This window comes from Impatiens glandulifera, chromosome 4, assembly GCF_907164915.1.
Source record: "Impatiens glandulifera chromosome 4, dImpGla2.1, whole genome shotgun sequence".
Taxonomy (NCBI): domain Eukaryota; kingdom Viridiplantae; phylum Streptophyta; class Magnoliopsida; order Ericales; family Balsaminaceae; genus Impatiens; species Impatiens glandulifera.
In genome coordinates this window covers 17138052-17153313 of record NC_061865.1, presented here as the reverse complement: position 1 = coordinate 17153313, position 15262 = coordinate 17138052, and the positions used below count along the sequence as shown (strand labels likewise).

The window sequence follows — 15262 nt, the reverse complement described above, 5'->3', positions numbered from 1 at the left end:
ATATTTTATCTAATTTAATTATATTTCTTATATAAAATAAAAATAAGAATAAATAAATATTTTATTTTTGATAATTTTAGAAATAATTGTGATCCTTATATACTAATAATTTGATAAAATTAGAAATAATTGTAATAGTTTAGGTTATAGATGCATGATTAATAAGAATAAGCTAAATAAATGATCATATATCATTGTATCATTAGTGTGGTAATATAAATCAAAATAATATCATATTATAAAATAAATTACTCCAAACCCAGTCTAAAGAATGATCTCATTCAATTTTTGATTTATTAGAAACTTTAATTAGTTGAGGAAAGTTATAGATATTAAGAAAGAAGCCAAAAAGTAGAAGTGACTAAACAAAATGAGATAATTAGGAACTAAGATCTACTATTGCTTTTTTTTTTTATATATATATTCTTCAAATTATTTTACTTATATATTTTATATATATATATTTGGTAATTAATTGATGTGCATAATAATTCTAAAAAATAAATATTATAATAACTATTTTAGTTAAAGAACCTGAAATCTATAAATCAATTAATCAAAACTTATTATCACATAAATTAAACTATCTAGAATGAATTGTTGCAAATTAATAAATTACTTAATTCGAAATGTATTAATTTTAAATTTTAAACAACTGAAAAACTTTAATTTCTAATAGAAATAAAACATTTTCTATACAAACTAATACCCATAAATCAAATAAAAATAAAATCCCTAAAAAATTGAAATTGTCCCTTAAAATATATATATTAAATCGGATAACAATAAGATAATTGGCTAAGAACTTTTGTCTTTAATTTTATTTATTTTAATGTGAATAAATATAAAAGTTAAATAAATAGGAATAATATTTAATTTATCTTACTTTTTTTAATTATGGATATTCTTGAAACCAATCAAATTGAGTAAAATGTCCAAAAGTAAGATTACTTGGTATCTAGCATTAAATTATTTCATAGGTTGAAATGAGCTATAAAATAATGACATTACCTTGGATTAGATATTAGAATTTTACCAACTTAACTATGGAGAACAAGGGTTCAAGTTCAAGAGGTAGATTAAATCTATAAACTTGAATCTCATTTAGTTACTTTCTAAAAATATTTTCCAAAATGTAGTTCATTGATTTGGGTATATGAATTTTGTTGAATTTATTTATTTAATTATTAAAAAACGATGATTTTTCTATTTCAGCTTCTGCGGTGCCACCAACGGAGCTATTCATACCCATGGCAAATGTGGTGAGGATCATGCGGCGTGTGGTACCGCCACATGGAAAGATTGATGACGATGTGAAGAAGATTGTTCAACACTGTGTCTCAAAATTCATTGGCCTGATAACTACCGAAGCTAACATGCATTGTCAGAGCGAGAGTCGTAGAACGATTATCACCGATGACATTCTGCGGGCCATGGCCAAACTAGGGTTTGAGGATTATGTTAACCCACTTTCTCTTTACATGTTCCGTTATCGTGAGGCGGAGTCATTAGGGATGACGAGACGACCCATCATGACTTTGGGGCCAATTCTAGATCCAATGGGCCATCTAGTTTTGCAGGCCCACGATGCAGTTGGGTCGCATGGACTGTCGAATGTGATGAATGGCAAAAGAGGAAGGGACGGTTCTTCTCGCTCAAGTGACCCTAATGTTGGACCTGGACATGGACATGGACTTAGACTAGAAGGTCCTAATTGATAGCTTCAATTTTGGAAATACATGGTAATCCTAATGATGTAACCAAAAACAATACTTGATTATGTGTATTCAATAAACATGCATGCTGGTATCTATATATATATATAATGATACTTAATTTTTAAAGTGTCCGGATTGCCGGGTCGAGAGTTGTGGTTAATTTGGATATATGTGAGAGTAAATGGATATTTGGATCGGATTGTGAATTGACCCGCCAATAAACTTAAAACGGTTAAAAATAAAATTAAAAATGCTATAGGTATGGTTCGAACTTACAACCTAACAAAACAAGTAAAACCTTTTAACCAAATAGGCTAATAACACTTTATATTTTAAATTCAACCCAAAATTTGATAAACGCGTGACATTTTAACAATATAAGTTCAACTTTTTAACTAACTAATCTATATATATATATAATGATGCTTAATTTTTAAAGTGTCCGGATTACCGGGTCGAGAGTTGTGGTTAATTTGGATATATGTGAGAGTATATGGATACTTGAGTCGGATTGTGGGTTGACCCGCCCATAAAAAATTTACCGTAATATTGTTTCTCACTGTTTTTTATATTATTACTCGTGTAAATGCACAGAATACATGCTAGTTTGGATAATGATGGTTAAAATTTAAGACGATAATACAAAATGGGATAATATTTTATAATGCTCATTCAATAGTTCAGTTTAAATTTTTATTTGCTAATTAATTGGGTAAACTCATTTTAATAAATGACAATATTTTGAATGGGCATGGAAATTATTTATTGATAAAATTATATAAAATAAGGTTTTTTCTTAACGATTTCAAATATAATTAACTTATTATTTACCTATCATTTATAGATAAATTAACAAAATTTTAATGTCACTAATTTAACTAGCATGTATCCGTGCATCTGCACGAGTAATAATATAAAAAACAGTGAAAAAATATTACGGTAAAAATGTTTATGGCAGGTTAACCCACAATCAGATTCAAGTATTCATTTACTCTCACATATATATCTAAATTAACCACAACTCTCGACCCGGCAATCCGGACACTTTAAAAATTAAGATCATTATATATATATAGATAGATTAGTTAGTTAAAAACTTGAACTTATATTGTTAAAATGTACCACGTTCATCAAATTTGGTGTTGAATTTAATATATAAAGTGTTATTAGCCTAGTTGGTTAAAAGGTGTACTTGTTTTGTTAGGTTGCAAGTTCGAACTATACCTATAATATTTTTAACCCAGCAATTCGGACACTTTAAAAATTAAACATCATTATATATATATATATATATATATATATATATATATATATATATATATATATATATATTATCAAGTTTTAACAAATTAAGGGTTTTGACTACCGATTCTATGAAATTAATTAGCAAATATCTCAACTCGCACTATAACAAAACATACTTTCGACAATCCTTATATGTCAACCCATATTAAGCGTCGACAAAAAGTTAAAAGAAAACAAACTTTTATCAACCTTTATATATTTTCAACAACCTTTATTATTATTATTTTTTATATACCTTGACAACCTTATAATTTAACTATTTTTTATGTTTTATTTTATAAATATTTTATTTCATTATTTAAATATTTTAAATTAAATTTGACTTAAAATTTTTTAAACATTCAAATTTTATAAATATTAAAATTTAATTGTTATTTTTTTATAACATAATTATTAATTTTGTTTATAACATTATTAATTTTTTTATTTATTTAATTAATTATTATTTAAATTTAATTAAAAGTAAAAATAATATAAACAAAAATTAAATTATTAAATATTATATGATATTATATTTAAGAATAAAAATTAAACAAAGTTATATAAAAATAAAATAAAATAAAGAACAAAAAGAGAGAAAAAAAAAAGGAAATGGAGAAGACGAAAAGCTTCTTGTCCTCTAGTTTCGGCCATGAAATTAACCGTCTGTTCTCTACTTCTTCATCTGCTCTATCCATGGCGAAATCTTCTGCAAGTTATCATCAACCTCAAACTAAACCATATATCCACGAACCAAACTTCAATCTGATTCGCCATTTCATTGATACACTCCTAAAATGCAATAACCTTGAGCAAATCAGACAAGTTCATGCTCATATTACTATCTACAGTATGTATCATAACCTAATAGTTGTAAACAAGCTCCTTTACTTATACGCATAATCAAAATCACTTAAAGACGTTCACGCTCTATTTGGTGTAATGAAAGAAAGAGACGCCGTAACTTGGACTGTCATGATTGGTGGTTTTGCAAAGGTTCGTGACTACTTCAATTGTTTCAAAACATTTAGAGATTACATTAGATCATGATTAGTTCCTGATAATTATACTTTACCTTCTGTAATTAGAGCATGTAGGGATGATAAACATCTTATATTTGGAAAGTTGATTCATCAAATCACTTTCAAGTTCGGTTGGCAATTGAATGAATTTATAGTAGCTGCACTTGTAGATATGTATGCTAGTTGTGATTTATTTCATGATGCACGCCAACTGTTTGATAAAATGCCAAAGAGAGATTTAACTACTTGGACTGTTATGGTTAGTGCATTTGCTAAGTCTGGAAACCCTAGTGAGTCTCTTGTATTGTTTGATTCAATGATAGATGAAAGTTTTGTTCTCGATAAGATTTCTATGGTGACGGTTGTTAACGCTTGTGCGAAAACCGGGGATATGAATAAGGCGAGATTAATTCATGTTTATTTGTTGTGGAGGAATTTTTCGATTGATGTAATTCTCGGCTCGACGATAATTGATATGTATGCTAAGTGTGGGAATGTTGACTATGCTCGGGTGATATTCGACGGGATGAGTCGAAAGAATGTGACCTCTTTGATTTGTTTAGTATAATCATACTGATCGGTGTATCAAATCCGTCATTTCTTCTATTATGTACTTTTCCTAGGGATAAATTGAATTGCAGGTTTAACTTCGATAGAAATTGTCGAAAACATAGAAGTTTTTCTTAATATACAAGTTATAATTAGTGTGCTTATTCGCCTGGATCATAATGATTTATCTAGTGTTCCGATTTAGTGATTATACAGAGTGTTTGCACAATACTAGTATCTGAATTTTCAAGAAACTATACTAATAAAATCTTACAGTTATAAAATTAAACCTAGTGATTATTCAGCTAGATGATGTATTAATCTTATGGTTTCAGAGTTGTTTAGCTATGAGATACGAGAGCTTGATTTTGCAGGATATTGTGTCCAGCAGTAACCGTTCATTACAATTGTCACAAAAAGAATGAGTTACCTTTCTAGGACATTCAATGAAAAACGGGTTCTACTAGTCATTTCTTTAGTCTACTTGAAATAAGTTGTTAATCATTTGTTATACTCAAATCAAAATTGAAAAAAGTCACAAGTTCATAATATTGTATGTTCTAGTTAGGCTTAGAATTGACAAAGTCACAAATTCATGTTAAAATTTCTGACATATCTAACTATAGTTTTACCCAACTATTTTGTTCCCCAATTTACATTGATTTATTAAATTGTTGGATTTACTTTGGTCTGTGTTACTGGTTTATTGTGCTATTTGTTTGTCTTAAAATCAGAAACTGTCTAAAATATTTAATAAGTGAGAAACTTTTTCCATAATTATACAAAAAGAAAAAATAGAAGATTGTAAAGTGACTGGTAGGTTCTGTTGGGGAATTGTGGAAGAATAATATTATATAGTGGAGAAGAAATGAGATAATTTAGAACCTAACCGGGTAGCTCAATGAAAAAGTTTTTACTAAGTCTCATGTTTACTAAGAACACAAGAAATAAAAATTGAAATGGATAAAAGAGATAAGAACAACAACTAGATAATAACAAAAAGAATAAGAAGATAAGGATTCATTTTAATTTGAATCATTCTTTAATAGGGCCAGAGTCTATTTATTAACAAGTATTTGGACTTCAAAATTCATATAGTTTTCTTCAATTTCAATTTGATTTCCTGGTTCTATTTTGTTCATTAGAACAACAAGATAAAGATTTCATTACTTGCTTTTATTTTCATCCTCTACAAAATTCTAGAGATAATTTCAGGTTAATCTAAACCTGTAAAATACCAGTTAAATATCACTAGTAAAAAAAGACTTTCTAGCGATTGGTAAACCAATCGCTATTCACATACAAACCAATCGCTAGAAGACTATAGCGATTGGTCATAAACCAATCGCCATCAATCGACAAAGGTGTTGTCTCTGTTGCCTTAATTGGCAGTGAATGTCCACTCGCAATTTTCCTATGGCGATTGGTTAGTTTACCAATCGCAATTTCCCTTTACTCTATGGCGATTGGTTAGAATACCAATTGCAATTTCCCATTAGTCTCTGGCAATTGGTTAGTATACCAATCGCCACTTCCTTTATCGAATATATAAAAAAAAATTATAAATTTATACTTTAGCAAGTCTCTTTCCCACCCAATGCATTGAAGCTGAGAAATTTATTATGAAGTTAATACAAGTATAGAAAAGATCAGAAAATAAAAATGCTTCCAAGGGTTCCTAATGATTCTCACTAGCAATGTTATATCTCTCCAACCAAAAAATGGAGTTCAACTAGAAACTGAGAATATGTACCTTATCATTTGTAGCAACTACATGACCATAGTGAAGAACAAAACTGCCAAAATATATTAAAAGAAATGAATAATTGTCAATAGCAGCCATGTGCAAAGAAATTTAACAACCAAACCATAAAGACCCAAAGATCTGTTTAACTCTATGAGATCATACATTGAAACAGACAAATTTGTAGGCATAGAAGTTGCAAAATGTAAACAATTTAGCAAAAGACCAGTGATATATATAACATAGCATTCGTTCAAAATAGTAATGCCATTGGTAATAACCAGATGAAGATGCATAAACAATTCCCAATTTGTAAACAGGGAATATAGGAAATCATACCTATTGTCACCAGTAGCACAAATGCATGTGTATGAACAATCTCCTTAATTCTAACTCTAACCTACAGTAAATATATTATCAGTTCTATTCATTGTCATTGTACAGATCAGCGATGATCAAGATGAAACGGTAGACATGAACTAGCAGCTTTCACAACATGACGAAATGAAAAGGTAAAGAATCATAAACTTTATTCCAGTCCATGTGACTTTTGATTTCCAAAACAATTGAATTTTGTCTTGTTAGCTCTCAGATCCCGACAAGCTCTAACCTACTAAACCCTGTCATTTCAACTGATAAATAAATTATTTCTGATCATATTTTTTCAAAATGGATGGATTAGACTTTAGAGGCTAATCTCCATCTAAGTATGCGCTTAATCAACATCGTCCGAACTAGCAGATTTATTAATTAGGTCAAGCAACTATGCTAATTCAATTTTAGACTCGGACGTGGAAAAGCATTAAATTACCCTAATGATCTTAAGCATATGTGCAGATGGAAATACTCTTAACTAGAATAATATGAACAAATTTGATCAAAATTAACATGAGAAAATTAAGCACAGAAAATTTCAACTTTGTTAAACCCTTTTAACCCATAAACCACAATAGAGCATGTGCAGTTTCGATACATAAATAATCTCAATACAGCTATGTGTTACTGGTTGTAAGATCAAAAGGAGAAAGAACTAACTAGCAGTGAGCTAAACTATACAAGACTAAATAGCTTTGGAAATATCAAAATCGAAGATTTCTCAAATCGTGGAAGGGTTGCAGCAAATCAAAGAGGTGCAGAATTAAGGCGATATAAACGAAAGCTAGAGATTGATGAAAATAAGAAAGAAGAGTTATATTTGGTTTGGCATACACTGGTTCCAAGAGCAGGAGTGTGAATCTGACGCTCAAAAATCCGCGCAGCAACAGCAAAATGGAAAAAACATCAGAATATCTCAAATAGGGATTTCTAAGAGACTAATTGATCGAGGACCCAATTGAATGTGGGTACCAAAGTTTGTAAATAGTTTCTTGTGTAGGTGATGCAGGAGAGCTGCAGGAAGGAAGCATGAAGAATACTCTTCTGAGTATACATTTTAGAAGATCAACAATGGCCTTTTCCATTCCAGAGGACTAAGTGTTTTTATGTTTCAAAAATATTTTTGGTCCTAAGACCTTAAAACAGTTTGTTTATTCATCTTGTACATGCACAAAATGAGAGGGAAAATTTATTTTGGAAATAAAGATACATTCAGACAAAAGGCCTTAATTGGTCTATTAGACGAGGCTGTCTAAGAGAAAAAGCATGTACTTAGACGTATTTTTACTCACACTCTATGTATCTAAGTCTATGTGTCTTGGTTAATAACCTGTGCGGTTAGACGTACACGTCTAATAGACGTTAGACATTTTACGACAATAGCAAATGGATGCGTCTAATACGTGATGTTCATGCGTAATTAGACGGCGACGTCTAATAGACGCTAGACGTTTATAAGAAACGTGATTAGACGCTTGCGTCTAATAGACGTTTAGATTTAATAGGTTGGTGTAAGTAAGAAAAACGTCTAACTACGTGTGTATTAGACCGATCAATGACAATTGTCCTACGTGAGGTGATATCTAATTTTCCCGCTCAAACAGAAACATAGTCATCTCCGAATAACATGAAGATATGTGTCTTTCAAGTTAAGAGACAATGACTAATATACCCTCAAAATAATGTTGACTACTTAGAAAGGACGTCTAATATTAATTGATGGACCATACCCCTAGGAAATATGACGGTTATACTATGCGACTCTTGAGAGTTTATATAAGGACATTCTACATGAGATTGAAAGTTTTTTCTCTCTTAAATCTCTCAAGAACCTTAGATTTCTTCGATTTTCTCTCTAAGAAACCCTTGTTTATCTTGTGTATGTTCGCATTCTGTCAAAAATGGGAAACAAGAGAATCACAGTTGGTCATTGTACTCTACATGTTGATTTTACCTCCGTCTACACATTCGATCAGCAAGATGTGGTCGAGATGTTCAGAACCTTTGAATATTCCAGTCTCGGGAAGTACCTTGGCGGGTCGTTCATATTCCATGAAAAAGAAGTAAGGGAGTTCTTCTAATCGATGACGATGGTCGGCGATTCGATTGTTGCAATTGTGAATGAAACCGAAATCTCTTTCAACGAAGCTTTTTATGCGGATTTTTTGAACTTTCGTCGGAGGGGCACACATTCAACTTGAATCTGCCATTTGAAGTCACGGTAGAAATGAAGATGGTTTTCTCCGCCGATGGCTCAGAGATTTGACTTAACGGGAGTAAGAAGGCTCTAAAACCCCAGTTTATATTGTTGAATGACATAGTGGCTAAAGCTCTTCAGGGGAAGGCGGGGTCTATCCATCTATATAGTCATGATCGTTTTGACTACATGTCGGCTATTTCAAAAGGGATTCAGGTCAACTGGGCCTCAACTTTGTACCAGAATCTATGCTTTGCGTTCAATCAAGAGAACAAGGAAAGTGTAAACTTTGCTGCTCAACTAAGTCGTTTGTTGGAACATTTGGGGGTCCCCATAAGAGATTTAGAGCCGATCAACTCGATTCGGGTGTTCACTGTCTTCACCGTTGTCAACACCCTCGTCCAAATGAAGAACAACAAAGAATCGCTCTCGGGAGCATCAAGCCAACAAATAGGAGGAAGGTCTGTTACTCGTTCTAAGCATCCAACGGCTTCTGTCCTGTCTACAAGAGCAAAAAGATCTAAAACTATCAACGAATTAGAGGTTAGTTCTACTAGTCTTAAGAGTTCTTCGAAGAAGGACTCTGGAATAGTCGATTCTAGAGTCAGGCAAGGTCCATTCGAACTTGTTGCCATTCCCATGTCTCCCCTGTCTCCAGTTGTGAGTCAGTTACGAAAGCCATCCAGGTCCTTTGCCTCAAGAGGAGAAAAATAAAAGGCGCCCGGGGCATCTAAATCTGTGAAAGCATCATCGAAGGTAACCCCTCCCCAATCTCAGGCCGAAGTACCTAAATTTAATGATCTTGTGTTGGAACAAGACAAATATGTTTTTATTCCTGTTGAGGAATTTACTGTCGGGCCAACTGTTGAGCCAGTTGATCCAAACACTAAAAATTTTGACAGGGTTCCGTCTTCTGTCCGTCAACCCGATCTTGTAGTTGCTGATGCTACATAATCTCTTGAACCAGAACAAGGTGCAGTTCTTACCCTTACTGCTGGTGATGTATCTGACAAGGCTCTTTCTATGCCATTCTAAGAGCCTCATGTTCCCAATCCTGTCCCAACAGAGTCCTTAGTAACCGGAAAGCTTGTTCCAGCCGAACCCACACCGGAACTCTTTGTCAAACCTCTCACTGCCCACGAAATTATGTGTTCCACAAGACAAGCTACTGGAATCACGATTAGGGAACCAAGGCCCACTCCAAAGCATGTTGAGGTTATTGGAAAAGAGAAGGATGTTGCAATCGATCCTAATGAGGATGTCTCTGAAGCAAGTTGCATCGTCAATCTCATGATGGATCAGGCCAACAATATTGCTGCTGAGAAGATCGAGATCTTTGACACTTGGGTCTTGAATAGAATGTCTATCAAGTACGATGAGGTCATCAAAGGCAGAAGCATTAGCAGTCAATGGTTAAAGTTAGTAAGGAATGAAAAGATAGTCTTGAAATGGGCCAAGACATCGGAGGTTTATGAAGCTCTTAAGAGAAAAGATCTAGTTGAAGCAAATCTGAGAGGAAGAGCTCTCTTTCCGATTCTGCAAGCCAGAAGAGCCAATTTCAACCCTCTTGAGAAAAGTGCTAAGGTAGAGGAAAAAGCTCTAAAAAGGTTGGATTAGATTATGGAGGATTACATCTCTATAGTTACCAGGTACGTTCATGGAGCAAATTGCTCAGGGGCTCGTCCATTTGGAAGTTCTTCAGATGAAGGTGAACTTATGGATCTGTTAGATCGTAATATTGATGAAGATGAGCAAGTTGTTGCTCTTCTTATAGAAATATGAAGTTTTTTAGCTGAGGAAAAACGTCTAATGGCTCAACCCCGTATTGAGAAATCTGTAGAACCAGTTCAAACCAACCCGACTATCGAAGAAAAAGAAGGTATTAATGAACCCGTTCAATCTTTGGTTAACTAGGAAGTGTTGGAGTCCTCTATTCTCGAGACAGAGGCATCTCTAGAAAAGGAGGTTGAAGTTAGTGATATTACTATAAATCTGAGGGTGAACCCTCAAAAGACAAGAAATCAGAGAAGAGTCCCTCATCTAAGGGGGAACAAGCCAGGAATGATGAATCTTCAGAAGAGCTTCCATTGTCTCAATATTTCATTCTAGGATCTCCAAAGCCCCCGACCATTTCCTGATATCAATGCTGTGAATATTCTTGATGATATCGTTAACCTTCATCATTTAGGAGATGAGTCCGATAAGATTCACAAGGTATGTAAAGAGATTTTGGAAGATGAAGAAGAAGAAAAGTCTAAAAGTGACTTAGAGAAGAATGGACTCGAGCAGTCCATACAAGTTCATACCCACATCAGTCTTATTCAGACCGCTCCAACAGATTTTCAAGAGATTTCATCTAACGAAGGATCATCTGCTGACAGTACAAAACTTATGAAGTCCATCACTACATTGATGGAAACTCTTCAGAAGAATATGTCTGTAATGGAATCCAATATGATGAAAATCATAAAGACTCAGACAACAAGCAAGAAGGAATTTGCAGATCTTCTTAAAACCCATAATGAGATGGAACAGACGCTGAAGAAGAACACGTTTGAGGTTCATATCGTCAACAAGTCTTACACCAAATTTGAAAAGAATTTCTTCAAACGGCAAACCGAGTTGCTTGACTGTGAAAGAGAAAATGTCGTTGATATGCATAATGAAGTTATGGATGGAATTAGCTTGATTCGAGATCAGATGGTTGAGATTTAAGGTAACATGAGCAGAGCTGATGTTGAAAGGTTAGAACAGGTTGATTCTTTTGCAAGGAAGATTCAGGATGAAGAAGATGCAAAGGTTGTTTTCGAGAAAGAGAAAAATCTTATCACTCAAGGCGAGGAAAATAGCGAAAGAAGAGGTGGTGATGTTTCAACAGGCACCAGGTCCAAGCGAAAAACAACTGGTGATGATAGCGACAGACCAATCAAAAAGAGGCGGAGGTCGCAGCGGTGATCGCGGTGGTAAAAGTTCTGGAGGTCGCAGCAGCGATCGTGGTGGCCAAAGTGGTGGAACTGATCGTGGTGGCCATTCTCTCCCTCCTTTTCGCAACCTGCTGACTAGTGAAGAACTAATCTATGAAGGATCTCGCTTTCCAATCGACCCACTCATAAAAAGGGAAGAACAATAATCTTCTTTCTCTTAAACTATCTTCTAGTAGCTTATGAAATTGGTTCTTTGAATTTGGTTTTTGAATATTGGTTTTAGGAAAGTGTTTTTGTAAGATTGGTGAACAAGTTTAACTATTTCTTTTATATGATGAATGCTCTTTTTGTTATCTATGCAAAGTTTTAACAACATCATCAAAAAGGGGGAATTGTTGGGTCAAATTATTTTGACTAAGTGTCAAAGTATTTTGTATATAGGAATTTTGATGATGAGTGTGTATAAAAGTTAATTTAAGTCGTCTAATCATTTTTGGTGCTGGTGTATCGAAAACATGTTATATTAGACTAAGTCTAAATGAAGTTCATTAGACTGATTGGCCATTAGATACATTGAGTTAGACGTGCAGTTTAACAGATACGTAGTTAAACGTGTAGTCTAACAAACGTAGTTAGACGTGCAGTTTTACAGACGTAGTTAGACGTGCAGTCTAACAGACGTAGTTAGACGTGCAGTCTAACAGATACGTAGTTAAACGTGCAGTCTAACAGACGTAGTTAGACATGTAGTCTAACATATATGTAGTTAGACGTGCAGTCTAACATATACGTAGTTAGACGTACAATCTAACATATACGTAGTTAGATGTGCAGTCTAACAGATACGTAGTTAGACGTGCAGTCTAACAGATACGTAGTCAGACGTGCAGTCTAACAGATACATAGTTAGACTAAATACGTAGTTAGACGTGCAGTCTAATAGACGTAGTTAGACGTGCAGTCTAACAGATACGTAGTTAGACGTGCAGTCTAATAGACGTAGTTAGACGTGCAGTCTAACAAACGTAGTTAGGTGTGCAGTCTAACTCCTTCAGATTAGTTTGAATGGAAGCGTAGTTAGACGTGCAGTCTAACGTATGAGAGTTAGACGTGCAGTCTAACTCCTTCAGATTAGTCTGAAGGGATGCGTAATTAGACGTTCCATCTAACAGATGAGAGTTAAACGTGTAGTCTAACTCCTTCAAATTAGTCTGAAGGGAACCATAATTAGACGTGTCGTCTAATCCCATTAAACCAGGTGACCATGTGGTCTAATGGATCCTGCTATTAGACGTGGGCGTCTAATTTCATTAGACTTGTCAGTCTAAGTGAAAAACGTCTAATGCCATGCTTAAGCAGTTTCTTGAAGCTAGCACCCGTCTACCCACGATCAACTAGCTGTATGCTACTCCTGCTCCACTTTCTAGTGAAGATCATTACGACAACCAGTTGCAACCAATTGATTAATACCACTTAAGCAAATATTCTTTCCACTACTTGTTTCTTACAGGAATATCCTAGAAGAATATTTGGCACACTACCAGATTGGCACGGACACAATCTTGGTGCTCAGAATCTGTTGTGTACTATGGAGGCGTTCCAATGGAAGCTCGCCACGTGTCATTATGAAAGATTCGACCGTTGGTACTTGCTCCCTATTTAAAGATTTTCAAGGACCACGGATGAATCATCGATCTATCGATACTCAGAGAATTATACGCGAATATACAAGCTGATATATGAAAGAGCTACTTTCTTGTTTTACTGTGTGTTTATAAAGAGAGAGTTATAATCAAAGCATTGTGTTACCTGAGTGATATAATTCATTATATTGTAAGTTGAACAGAGTCTGTTCTGTTCAACAGTGAGTTAATCGTGCAAATGTATTTGATTCTAAGAAACATATAGTGAATCCTTCCGGTGGTTGGAAGAAGGAGTGATGTATGAGAGTTTGCTCCGAACATTCATAAACAAACTGATGTGTCATTTATATTCTGTCATCTTCTCATTCTTCGGTTCTTAGCTTTAAACCTGAGCAAACGTTTTCGCGCTTGAATCGTTCAAGAGTTTGCAAGGGTTTGTGTAGAATAGAAAGTGATTTAAATCTTTGACATGATTTTTATCAAACCGTTTTTCCTAAACCGTCATCAATAGCCAGACCCCATCTCTATCGATTACGCCGATCCTTTCAATAGAAATATAGTACTAAATTCTTGGTAGCCTGCTACATTTTTCTGAAAAATTTAACTGTCATTTGAAATAAAAAATTTATCATATATATATATATATATATATATATATATATATATATATATATATATATATATAATAAAAGTGTCCTATAATACGGTTATCAATCATTACCTATCTCAAAACACAGTGTTTCATTTTAATTTCATATTTACGACTTTAAATCCAATTTGAATTACCCATCCCGACCTCATGAGAATGCTAATTACCATCCTTACCATGAACTTTTATAAACTAAAAAAAGTATTATGCCTTCATATATTTGAACTTCGTAACAATGGAATTAATCAATTATATGACGACTCTATTATATTTAAACACTATATTAATACAATTCTTAACTCGATTTCACGGTGGATAATTGAAACGTGATGAGAATAATTATGTAATATTTTCGAAAATAATGAAAATTAAGGGTACTAATTTTGTAGTACAATTTTCTCATACAACCATGAATGATTACCGGACTAAATTTTATCTAAACCATTCATTATGAATTGTCTTAAAAAATTACCAAATTTTGTTTTCATTTGAACAAATTACACTATGCAACAAATCGATATCTTTGAGAAAGTATAATGTTTCAAAACAGAATTTTAGGATGGCCAAATCTAATGTTTTGATTCAAAAGTAGGAGAAGATTGATCTAAATTTCTAACTAGACCAAGACGAATGAATACGTCTATGAAAGACAAAAAATTAAATTCAAGGTGAAATTTTATCCATCCTCATTTTTAACACGGATTGGTGGTCTTTAGCTTGTTACTTTCACCACTTTTTGGGTTCAAATTGCAGTCATGAGTTTTAATCATATAAAAGACCCTTTAAAACATCGGTGGACAACATATACATGAATTTTGTTTATCGTCTCAATGGTTGTTCTTATGATTTATCTTGTAATTAATTAGTTGATTAAATTGTCTCATTCATATTTCTCAATATTTATCAAATAATTAATTTGTTGGTTTATTGAATTAGTTGTTGTTAAGAAATATTAATTAATAACCAAAATTTTGATATTTATGGGGTGGAATTATGTTGGTGATAGAGATGATAGTATAATGGATAAATGTGGTTCAAGCCATCTAAGGTATTAATCTTAATAAGTATTGTCTTCATAAATAATATCCTGTAATACTTTTTCTCATTCATGTTTTTGATTAAGTATATGTTTAAATAATATAATAAGTATACAATAA

At 33.1% G+C, this 15262-nt stretch overlaps 2 protein-coding genes across 2 annotated transcripts; both read left to right on the top strand.

Moving 5' to 3' along the window:
• Window positions 1–1046: 1046 nt before the first annotated feature.
• LOC124934836 (nuclear transcription factor Y subunit B-4-like) lies at window positions 1047–1718 on the top strand. Its single transcript, XM_047475335.1, has 2 exons — window positions 1047–1074; window positions 1216–1718. Exons 1-2 carry the CDS (start codon window positions 1047–1049, stop codon window positions 1716–1718), a joined length of 531 nt encoding a protein of 176 aa, XP_047331291.1.
• Window positions 1719–3614: 1896 nt separating this feature from the next.
• On the top strand, window positions 3615–4592 carry LOC124934835 (pentatricopeptide repeat-containing protein At3g12770-like). The gene is made up of 2 exons (XM_047475334.1): window positions 3615–3852; window positions 4057–4592. Exons 1-2 carry the CDS (start codon window positions 3615–3617, stop codon window positions 4590–4592), a joined length of 774 nt encoding a protein of 257 aa, XP_047331290.1.
• Window positions 4593–15262: the final 10670 nt, after the last annotated feature.